This window comes from Sphaeramia orbicularis, chromosome 20 (genome assembly GCF_902148855.1).
Source record: "Sphaeramia orbicularis chromosome 20, fSphaOr1.1, whole genome shotgun sequence".
In the NCBI taxonomy this organism is placed as follows: domain Eukaryota; kingdom Metazoa; phylum Chordata; class Actinopteri; order Kurtiformes; family Apogonidae; genus Sphaeramia; species Sphaeramia orbicularis.
Genome location: NC_043976.1, coordinates 1866675 through 1879134, shown reverse-complemented (window position 1 = coordinate 1879134; position 12460 = coordinate 1866675). Strand labels below are relative to the sequence as shown.

The 12460-nt window shown below is 41.4% G+C and overlaps 1 protein-coding gene across 1 annotated transcript; it reads right to left on the bottom strand.

Moving 5' to 3' along the window:
- Positions 1-4740: 4740 nt before the first annotated feature.
- Positions 4741-7876, bottom strand: neurod6a (neuronal differentiation 6a). Its single transcript, XM_030123896.1, has 2 exons — positions 7784-7876; positions 4741-5601 (listed from the first exon to the last, which is right to left on the bottom strand). Exons 1-2 carry the CDS (start codon positions 7874-7876, stop codon positions 4741-4743), a joined length of 954 nt encoding a protein of 317 aa, XP_029979756.1.
- Positions 7877-12460: the final 4584 nt, after the last annotated feature.

Here is a 12460-nt window from a genome sequence, read left to right as displayed (position 1 = left end):
CAGCTATGAAGTGGAAACCATTTCAGGTGACTACCTCTGGAAGCTCATCAAGAGAATGCCAAGGGTGTGCAAGGCAGTCATCAGAGCTAAGGGTGGATACTTTGAAGAAACTAGAATATAAGAGATGTTTTCAGTTATTTCACACTTTTTTGTTAAGTACATAATTCCACATGTGTTCATTCATAGTTTTGATGCCTTCAGTGAGAATCTACAATGTAAATAGTCATGAAAATAAAGAAAATGTGAAGAATGAGAAGGTGTATCCAAACTTTTGGCCTGTACTGTATATTAAAAAAAAAAAAAAAAAAGAATACAAGAAAAACACATGTAAGGTGAAAGGAACATGTATATTCAAACATTAGAACCTTCCTTTGGTCCCATTAGACCCCCATGTGTGCTGGTCCAGACCCCTGTCCACATCCACGTGACCCCTTTGAACATCATTCCTTACATTAGTTCCATTAGAGGTGGACCTGACAGACCCTGGAGACCACATTGGACCTGACAGACCCTGGAGACCACATTGGACCTGACAGACCCCGGAGACCACATTGGACCTGACAGACCCCGGAGACCACATTGGACCTGACAGACCCTGGAGACCACATTGGACCTCACAGACCCTGGAGACCACATTGGACCTGACAGACCCTGGAGACCACATTGGACCTCACAGACCCTGGACACCACATTGGACCTCACAGACCCTGGAGACCACATTGGACCTGACAGACCCTGGAGACCACATTGGACCTCACAGATCCTGGAGACCACATTGGACCTTCCCTTGTGTTTGGACACACAAACACCAGTTTTCCTTTAAATCTGAGTCAGTTGTCAGTCTCGCAGGCCTTTACTCATTCATCAAAACAAATTGAAATTTGCCGGTATAGCACCTTCTACAAATTTACCTTTACAAAAATGGTCTCAGATCGTACATACAAACACCGATTTGCCTCAAATTTGAATCAGTTGTCAGTCTCCCAGGCCTACACCCATTCATTAGAAGATATTGAAATTTGGTGCTTGAGCGCCACCTGCTGAACGATGGACATACTTGTACTGGACGTGCCTGTGGCGAGGGCCTTTCAATGCTGCTTGCGGCTTTAATTATTATTATTATTATTATTATTATTATTAATGAAAAGAGTGACTCATCAGAGTAAAAACAACATAAAAAATGGCAGCAGAGCTCCACTGGACCAGTCTGATTTAAGAAGAGGTGGAACCATGACTTACTTATTTTGGACGGACTTTAGAGGACAGTAAGATGGTTCTGCATCATATAGGCATTTATATGTTTGGATTCATGAAGGTCAAAGGGTGTGCTTCTGTACTTTTATCAAACACTGTTGTAAATATAGTTATTTTTATTTTATTGTCTGATCCCTGACACGGTCATAACAGTATGGTTCCACTTTGCTCAGAGGTTCCTGTTCAGGTTTATTTTTTGTTGTTTGCCATGTGACAGAAGAATGTAAAGCTTTTAACAAGAAAGATTTGGTAACTGTCCTTAAAGCTGCGTTTGACTTTTGTCAGCAGTTTTTCATCTAATGTGTCCATCCTCAGACAAGTCCTCAGTCTCATGAATCTGTTCGTCTGTCTGTGAGTACTCACCTGAATCTCTTCCCTCACGGTGAACACTTTCATTGTGTACTCCACCATAAACTGTCCATTTGTTTACAGAGCCAGGAGGTCACAGGGCATTTCTGGAAGTTTGGCGTGATGTGCAATGTGGGAAGTGGAGCTACAGCTGCAGTGGCAACAGGCAATGGAACTGTAACTGTGTTTGTTACTGCTGCGGAAATAGTGGAGCTGCACTACATGTGTGGACACATGAGGAAAGCCAGTCATTTAGTACCTGGTAGAGTACTATAGGGTACTATAGAGTATGGAGTACTATAGTGTATGGAGGTACTGTAGAGTATGGAAGTACTATAGAGTATGGAGTACCATAGAGTATGGAGTACTATAGAGTATGGAGGTACTATAGAGTATGGAGGTACTGTAGAGTATGGATGTACTGTAGAGTATGGAGTACTATAGAGTATGGAGGTACTGTAGAGTATGGATGTACTGTAGAGTATGGAGTACTATAGTGTATGGAGGTACTGTAGAGTATGGAAGTACTATAGAGTATGGAGTACCATAGAGTATGGAGTACTATAGAGTATGGAGGTACTATAGAGTATGGAGGTACTGTAGAGTATGGAGTACTATAGAGTATGGAGTACTATAGAGTATGGAGGTACTATAGAGTATGGAGGTACTGTAGAGTATGGAGTACTATAGAGTATGGAGTACTATAGAGTATGGAGTACCATAGAGTATGGAGTACTATAGTGTATGGAGGTACTGTAGAGTATGGAAGTACTATAGAGTATGGAGTACCATAGAGTATGGAGTACTATAGAGTATGGAGGTACTATAGAGTATGGAGGTACTGTAGAGTATGGAGTACTATAGAGTATGGAGTACTATAGAGTATGGAGGTACTGTAGAGTATGGAGGTACTGTAGAGTATGGAGTACTATAGAGTATGGAGTACTATAGAGTATGGAAGTACTATAGAGTATGGAGTACCATAGAGTATGGAGTACTATAGAGTATGGAGTACTATAGAGTATGGAGGTACTATAGAGTATGGAGGTACTGTAGAGTATGGAGTACTATAGAGTATGGAGTACTATAGAGTATGGAGGTACTATAGAGTATGGAGGTACTGTAGAGTATGGAGTACTATAGAGTATGGAGTACTATAGAGTATGTAGTACTATAGAGTATGTAGTACTATAGAGTATGGAGTACTATAGAGTATGGAGGTACTGTAGAGTATGGAGTACTATAGAGTATGGAGGTACTATAGAGTATGGAGTACCATAGAGTATGGAGGTACTATAGAGTATGGAGTACTATAGAGTATGGAGGTACTGTAGAGTATGGAGTACTATAGAGTATGGAGGTACTATAGAGTATGGAGTACCATAGAGTATGGAGGTACTGTAGAGTATGGAGTACTATAGAGTATGGAGGTACTATAGAGTATGGAGTACCATAGAGTATGGAGGTACTATAGAGTATGGAGTACTATAGAGTATGGAGTACTATAGAGTATGGAGGTACTATAGAGTATGGAGGTACTTTAGAGTATGGAGTACTGTAGAGTATGGAGGTACTTTAGAGTATGAAGTACTGTAGAGTATGGAGTACTATAGAGTATGGAGTACTATAGAGTATGGAAGTACTATAGAGTATGGAGTACCATAGAGTATGGAGTACTATAGAGTATGGAGTACTATAGAGTATGGAGGTACTATAGAGTATGGAGGTACTGTAGAGTATGGAGTACTATAGAGTATGGAGTACTATAGAGTATGGAGGTACTATAGAGTATGGAGGTACTGTAGAGTATGGAGGTACTCTAGAGTATGGAGTACTATAGAGTATGTAGTACTATAGAGTATGTAGTACTATAGAGTATGTAGTACTATAGAGTATGGAGTACTATAGAGTATGGAGGTACTGTAGAGTATGGAGTACTATAGAGTATGGAGGTACTATAGAGTATGGAGTACCATAGAGTATGGAGGTACTATAGAGTATGGAGTACTATAGAGTATGGAGTACTGTAGAGTATGGAGGTACTATAGAGTATGGAGGTACTTTAGAGTATGGAGTACTGTAGAGTATGGAGGTACTATAGAGTATGGAGTACTGTAGAGTATGGAGGTACTTTAGAGTATGGAGTACTGTAGAGTATGGAGTACTATAGAGTATGGAGTACTATATACAGGGTGGGGAAGCAAAATGTACACTATTTTGAGGCAGGGATTGAAAGACAGTGTATGACCAATTAGTTTATTGAAAGTCATGAGAATTTATTTGCCACAAGAAAATGTCCATAATAGAAAATGTTTTTATTCTATGTGTCCTCCTTCTTTCTCAATAACTGCCTTCACACGCTTCCTGAAACTTGTGCAAGTGTTCCTCAAATATTGGGGTGACAACTTCTCCCATTCTTCTTTAATAGTATCTTCCAGACTTTCTGGTAATAGTTTTGCTCATAGTCATTCTCTTCTTTCCATTATAAACAGTCTTTATGGACACTCCAACTATTTTTGAAATCTCCTTTGGTGTGACGAGTGCATTCAGCAAATCACACACTCTTTGACGTTTGCTTTCCTGATTACTCATATGGGCAAAAGTTTCTGAAAAGGTATGGATAATAGTGTTAGGTATGATTATGACATCAGTATATGTTTGGGTTCAAAACAACTGACGTAGTGTCTGCTGAGAAAAAACAACTAAATGTTCAGTGTACATGTTGCTTCCCCACCCTGTGTGTGTGTAAATTAATGTGGTATTTATGTCTGTGTCCATGTTTATGGAATGACTTCTCGTGACATCCTGTGATAATATGGGAACAAATCATCACATTTTTGAAAAACTCACATTACGCACTTTGTGTTTTTTTTAACATTTAGTAAATAGAAAAGCACTCGGAGAGCGCAGACCTCCGCTAAGGCAGATCCCCCCCCCCCCCCATCACCACCAAAATGTAATCATTTCTTCGTTGTGCCAGTATCAACATTTCCTGAAAATTTCATCCAAATCCGTCCATAACATTTGAGTTACCTTGGTAACAGACAAACAAACAGACAAACCCCGCTGAAAACATAACCTCCTTGATGGAGGTAAATATCAGAAATGACCATAAATAGTCATTTGCCTAATAAAGGGTTAATTATGGAACCTAATGTTTAGTTCTTCCTGCAGCGGGTAAAAGTGCCCCCCCAGGTGGACGTCAAAGGGTCCAGTGGCCCCAGAGGAGCCCCTCCCTGGGCGGTCCTGGAGGCCATGGGGGCCATGGGGGGGGCCATGGGGGGGGCTGTGGGCGTCCACCGGCTGTTCCTGTTTCACAGTCAAAACCCCGTTGAAGTGAAGGGGGGGGGTGAAGACGCCTGCAGACACTGACCCGGAGCAGCTGCTGGACACGCCCTCATACGGGGGTCTGACACCGTCTGTGGAGCCGGGGACCAGGACCCGGCCCCCATGGCGCTGATTGGCCGGGTACAGCACCAGCGGGTCCCCGCCGTGGACGTGGACCTGCAGACAGGTGGCCACCAGGTTGGAGGTGGGGGGGGACAGGCCTTTGCACAGGGTGTGGACGAAGCTGAGCAGGTCTGGGGTCTGTCCGCTGTGCAGGATCTGACTCAGGGCCCAGATGTAGTTCTTGGCCAAACGCAGCGTCTCGATCTTGGACAGTTTGGAGGTTTTGGAGCAGCAGGGGACCACCTTCCTCAGGCTGTCCAGGGCCTTGTTGAGACCGTGCATCCGGTTTCGCTCTCGTGCGTTGGCCTCGATGCGCCGCAGCCGAACCCGATCCAAACGGGCCTGGCTCTGGTTCTTTTTACCAGGACTTCTTCTTCTCAGACATCCCCCCTCCCCTTCTTCTCCTTCTTCTTCTTCATCCCTCTCATCCTCTCTGCCCGTCTTCAACATGTAGTCCAGATCTGGGCGGGGCTCTGGTTTCACTGGTTTCACTGGTTGGTTACTGGTCCAACTGGTCCTGAAAGAGGACGGCAAAGACAACATGTCCACCTGCAACATGTAACAGGACAAAAGCAAATGACTATCAGTAGAAATATGTGATGAAACTAGATTTACACTGCAGCAAAACACTGGCACCTTTTACAGATGAAACACAGAAACACCAGAGATTTCAGAAAAAAAAAGAACCTCAAAAAAGTCACGATAGAGCTGGAAATAATAGAAGAGAAGACAAAGGAACACAGGACTGAACAGGATGCAACAGGCTGTCATTTAAAAGTCCAATAAAACTGGATTTAAAATAATACTGAGTTTAGCTTTAATAATCATAAAGCAATGTATAAGGAATGTGCAATAGATAGATAGATAGATAGATAGATAGATAGATGATTCAACAGACGGTTCGATAATAAACTGTTCAAGTCAAATGTCCTTTTCCAGGTGGATGGAGGTGCAGTAATAATAATAATAAAGTACATCGTGGAAATACTTTGGACTGCGATCGTCCACTAGTGTTTAATTTCAAATGTAAATTCCTTTTTGTCAGTGGATCATCTCACCTAGTTTTAGTTTGTGAATTCCAGAGAGCATCTTCCAGAAGGTTCCATGGATTCAGAGGGTTTTGGACGCAGACCTCAGCCCTTCTGTCTGGGGTTCCCCTGGTTCCTCTGTTCTATCTGTTCGGTCTGTTCTATCTGTTCGGTCTGTTCTGTCTGTTCGGTCTGTTCTGTCTGTTCGGTCTGTTCTGTCTGTTCTGTCTGTTCTGTCTGTTCTGTCTGTTCTCTGTCCAACAGTAAAAACACTGATAACATCACTGATATCACTGGAGCTCCATCTATCACCTCCTCCTTCCTCTCTCTCTCTCTCTCTCTCTCTCTCTCTCTCTCTCTCTTCTCTCTCTCTCTCTCTCTCTCCATCTCTCTCTCTCCCTCCCTCTCTCTCCTCTCTCTCTCTCTTCTCTCTCTCTCCCTCTCTCTATCTCCCTCTCTCTCCCTCTCTCTCTCTGTCTCTCTATCTCTCTCCCTCTCTGTCTCTCTCTCCCTCCCCTCTCTCCCCCTCCCTCTCTCTCTCTCTCTCCCTCTCTGTCTCTCTCCCATCCCTCCCTCTGTCTCTCTCCCCCCTCTCTCTCTCCCTCTCTCTCTGTCTGTCTCTGTCTCTCTCCCACTCTCTCTCTCTCTCTCTGTCTCTCTCCCTCTCTGTCTCTCTCCCCCTCCTCCCCCCCCCTCTGTCTCTCTCCCTCCATCTCTCTCCCTCCCTCTCTCTCCTCTCTCTCTCTCTTCTCTCTCTCTCCCTCCCTCTCTCTATCTCCCTCTCTCTCCCTCTCTCTCTCTGTCTCTCTCTCCCTCTCTCTCTGTCTCTCTCTATCTCTCTCCCTCTCTGTCTCTCTCTCCCCTCCCTCTCTCTCTCTCTCTCTCTCTCCCTCTCTGTCTCTCTCCCCCTCTCTCTCTCCCTCTCTCTCTGTCTGTCTCTGTCTCTCTCCCACTCTCACTCTCTCTCTCTGTCTCTCTCCCTCTCTGTCTCTCCACCCCCCCCGTCTCTCTCCCTCTCTGTCTCTTTCCTTCTCTCCCTCTCTCTCTCCCTCTCTGTCTCTCTCTCCCTCCCTCTCTCCCTCTCTGTCTCTCTCCCCCTCCCTCCCTCTCTCTCTCTCTCCCCCCCTCTCTCTCTCTCTCCCTCTCTCTCTGTCTGTCTCTCTCCCACTCTCACTCTCTCTCTCTCTCTGTCTCTCTCCCTCTCTGTCTGTCTCTCTCCTTCTCTCCCTCTCTCTCTCCCTCTCTGTCTCTCTCCTTCTCTCCCTCTCCCTCTCTCTCTCTCTCTCTCTCTCTCTCTCTCTCTCTCTCTCTCTCTCTCTCTCTCTCTCTCCTTAATGCTCATTTAAACCTGACAGAACCATCATTTACATCATTCCTTCTGGTGTTTGTGATCATGTGATGTTGTCAAACCATCCCAGTTTGTCTGGTTAAATTGCTTTCTGTTGTTGGCCAGTAAAAGTGGATGAGGGTCATAGAATAGAATAGAATAGAATAGAATAGAATAGAATAGAATAGAATAGAATACAAACCATAATATAACATATAATAAAAATAATAATAATAATAATAATAATAATAATAATAATAAAAATAAAAAAATATGAGTGTGTACATATATATATATATATATATATATATATATATATATATATATATATATATATATATATATATATATATGCATGGCCACGGTTTCATCTTACATTTGTAGTTCGATCTTTATTGATCTGTATCTGCATCCTGATTGGACGGTGCTTGGCAGTCTTCCTGGCCCACAGATGATCCAGAACCTCCATCTGGTAGGCTGCTCAGGGCGCTGATTCGTCACAGATTTGGCCCCCAGTTACCTTTCCCACTCCACTACATACTCCCATGGGTGTCTGTTCAAACCACCCACCGACAAGCTGTACATGGCAGTGTCTGTGGAGGCCTGTGGTCCATTCTGAAACAGAGGAAGACAGGAACAAGCACACTGGAATTCATTCAAAGAGTTGGAGTATCAGGTGTGTGTGTGTGTGTGCGTGCGTGCGTGCGTGCGTGCGTGTGTGGCAATGATCAATTAAAATGTATAGTAGTATAGTTTAGTATAGCACAGTATAGTATAGTACAGTACAGTATAGTATAGTATAGTATAATGTAGTATAGTATAGTTCAGTATACTACAGTACAGTGTAGTATAGTATGGTACAGAACAGTATAGTATAGTACAGTACAGTATAGTATAGTATAGTATAATGTAGTATAGTATAGTTCAGTATACTATAGTACAGTGTAGTATAGTATGGTACAGAACAGTATAGTACAGTATAGTATAGTATAGTATAATGTAGTATAGTATAGTTCAGTATACTATAGTACAGTGTAGTATAGTATGGTACAGAACAGTATAGGATAGTACAGTGTAGTATTGTACAGTATTGTGTAGTTCAGTATAGTATAGTATAGTACAGGATAGTATAGTTTAGTATAGTTTGGTATGGTATATTACAGTATAGTATAGTATTGAACAGTATAATACAGTATAGTATAGTTCAATGTAGTATCACATAGTATAGTATAGTGTAGTACAGTATGGCACAAACAGTATAGTATAGTATAGTATACTATAGTACTGAACAGTACAATATAGTATAGTATAGTTCAGTATAGTTCAATATAGTATAGCATAGTATGGTATAGTATAGTATAGTATTACATAGTATAGTACAGTACAGTATAGTACAGTATGGTACAAACAGTATAGTATAGTATAGCATAGCACAGTATAGCATAGTTTAGTGTAGTTCAGTATAGTATAGTATAGTGTAGTTCAATATAGTGTAGTATAGCATTCTACAGTATAGTATAGTATAGTTCAATATAGTGTAGTATAGCATTGTACAGTATACTATAGTACAGTACAGTACAGTATAGTATAGTATAGTTCAATATAGCGTAGTATAGTTCAGTATAGTATAGTATAGTTCAATATAGTATAGTACAGTATAGTATAGTACAGTATAGTATAGTTCAGTACAGTATAGTACAGTATAGTATAGTTCAATATAGTACGGTATAGTATGGTTCAGTATAGTATAGTATAGTATAGTATAGTATAGTATAGGATATGTATGGTATAGTATGGTATAGTATAGTTCATTATAGTGTAGTATAGCATTGTACAGTATAGTATAGTATAGTATAGTATAGTATAGTATAGTACAGTACAGTGTAGTATATACGCGGGTGCAGTTGTTAGCATTGTAGCATTAGCATCCTGGGTTCAACTCAGTTCCTGTATTCGTCTGTTTCTGGTCATAAAGGATGGACGTCAGCATGAGTCCATCTTGTCCATCATGTCTGTCCATCCAGAGTCCCTCAGACAGTGGATGGACAGACGTCGATCTGTTTGGCTGTTTTTATCTCACCGTCCAATTGGCCATGAGCTGTTGAAGGCGTTGTGTCCAGCGTCGTCTTTGTCGTCATCAGCATCGTATTTATTCAGGTAATTCACTGTGTTTGTGAAAGGATAGTTTGTAAATATAAACATTTTCATGTAATTTTCCTTTTTTACACTAAAACAAAAAGAAGAATATGCAGTGGTCAGTAATTTCTAGGTCATTTTGATCGTATTTTAATGGTTCTGACCCACTTTAGATCATATTGATCTGAATGTGGAACCTTAACTAAAATAATTGATAAAATCTTCCGTTTTACTTTTTCATTTCACACATTCATCTTGTCGGCCGGATTGGACCCTTTGGCGGCCGGTTTTGGCCCACAGACCATATGTTTGACAACTATGATCTTGATATTAATTCTGTCTTGTGTGTAAATCTCTTTACATCTTTAGACCTTTGGAATTTGTACCAAGAATCTCTGTGTTTAAGCACAGTGACCATGAAGGCCTTTGTAAAACCCTCCTGTGGTGAGTTAGGAGGACATTAAACAAGGAGGAGGAACCAGTACAAAGCCTCACCATGAGGAGGCACAGTGTCCTTGTAGGGCAGAGACGTCCCAGTGGCTCATTTGCATGTCCCTGCTTTGCTCTGACATGGTCACCGCTCCAGCAGTATCTGAACGACTCCACCTGTGAGTTCAGCTGTGGAGCAGAGTCTCAAACGCACCGCTTCCTTTCCACCGTTCACACAACAGCTGATTCAGGTAAGTGCTGTCTGTGGTTTTTCTGAGTCCTTTGAGCTGTTGATCCTCCGCTGCAGTGTTTCCAACTCCTCAGTAGTGAAAGTATTTAATGTCTGTCCTTAAAAGTCTCTAGAAGTTTCTAAATGACATCATCACCTAATTTGCATAATTGTAAATGTTCAGAGATAACATTGTGTTAGAGACACAAAGTGAGAATAAAATCATCCTGAACATGTTTGGAACTCCAGATGAACTCTCCTCTGTCTGTTCTAGTTTAGTTTAACGGCCCAGGTCCAACTGTCCTCCTTTATCTGGACTTGGGGACCGGCTAAAGGGACCCAACACAGACCCTCTGGACCAGATACTGAGGTTAGGGACTGGTTTATCGCTTTGGTGGTTGAGTTTTTCTCTTCCTTTTCTTCAGTTTGGTTTGGTTTTAACCTTATGGTCCACTGAGGAGACGACGACAAGTCACAGAAAAACAGGAACATTTAGAACCAGAACTTTTGGAATGTTCAGTTAACATGAACGATGGAAATGGACCAAAAAGAGACAATAAAGAAAACTGTCAATGTCAGTGGGACGGATTAGTTTTAGACAAACAACCATAGGTGTTTTCATGTCAGAGTCTCCAAAAGTCTGTAATAAAAACCAGAAAAAGGACATGGATTTGGATACAGAGTCTGTAGAGGGTCTGAAAAACCACGAAATATACCAACAAAGGGTCTGAGTGGAAACACTGACTGTTCATCTACAGACAGACCATGGGTTTAAACGACTGGAACAGGAAATCAACAGGGCCCATTTACAGGAAAATGAGTGAGTTTTAGGGTTTGAGTGAGTTTATTTATTTATTATTGTTAAAACAAGTTACAATGAAATTAAGGGTTGCTCTCCTTCAGTGTAGGCACAATGTATAAAATAAATAAATAAATAAATAAAATTATATATATATATATATATATATATATATATATATATATATATATATATATATATATATATATATGTATGTATGTATGTATGTATGTATGTGTGTGTATATATATATATATATACACACACACACACACACACACACACACACACACACACACACACCCAAATGAATAAAAACACAACACAGAAAACACCACAGCAGCAGGAAATACTTTTTTTTTTTTTTTTTTTAAAGTGCAGGCAGTATAAGTGCATGTGCAGTAGTAAATAAATAAATAAATAAGTGGAAGTGTTTGAGTCACTTTACAAAATAGTAATAATAATAATAATAATAATAATAATAATAATAATAATAATAATAATACATCACTTATATAGTGCTTTTGTGGACACTTAAAAATGCTTGACAAAAGAAAGACAAAAGCTGATCACAGTTTACAAACTAATTTTAAATGTAGATAAATGTGTTTCCAAGTGTTTTTTGGTGACAGAAGAAAAGTTACTGTGGTAGTCTGAAGAGTTGATAAACTTTGCATCAGTGGTCAGGTTTCTTCTAAATACTCTTAGTTGTCTGTTAATTTCCAACAAATGGAAATACAATGAACTCCTACCTTCAGTCAAATACAACTCCTGTGAATTCCATGCCATCCTAGTGACAGCACCAGTCAAACTGTACGTAACTGTCATTTATCGTCCACCAGGACAACTGGGTGATTTTCCTGATGAGCTGGACACTCTGCTTTCCTCCATCCCAGAGCATGACTGCCCCATGCTAGTCCTCGGTGACATGAACATCCACTTAGACCAGGGGTCTCACACTCCGGTCCTCGAGGGCCACTATCCTGCATGTTTTAGATGTATCCCTCTTCCAACACACCTGATTCAAATGATCAGCCTACCATCAAGCTCTGCAGAAGCCTGATAACGACCGTCAGGTGTGTTGGAAGAGGGAAACAACTAAAACATGCAGGATACCGGCCCTCGAGGATCTGAGTTTGAGACCCCTGACTTAGACAATCCCAGCTTCTCAGACTTCATGTCACTAATACTCTCTTTTGAGCTACAGCGGGTTCACAGTCCTCCAACCCACAAATGTGGTAAAGAGCTCCATCTCATTTTCACCTGAAATCACAGATGCCCTCACAGTCACACCTGTACACCTGTCTGACCACTATTTCATTCAGTTCAGTGGGTCTCTCCCTGAAAAACACTCTGCTCCCTCCCCCATGGTCTGTCCCCCACCCACTTCTCCACCGTCGTAGCCTCCGCTCTCCCTCCCCCCAGCACTTTTTCCTCCTTAGAGGTTAATGACACCACTG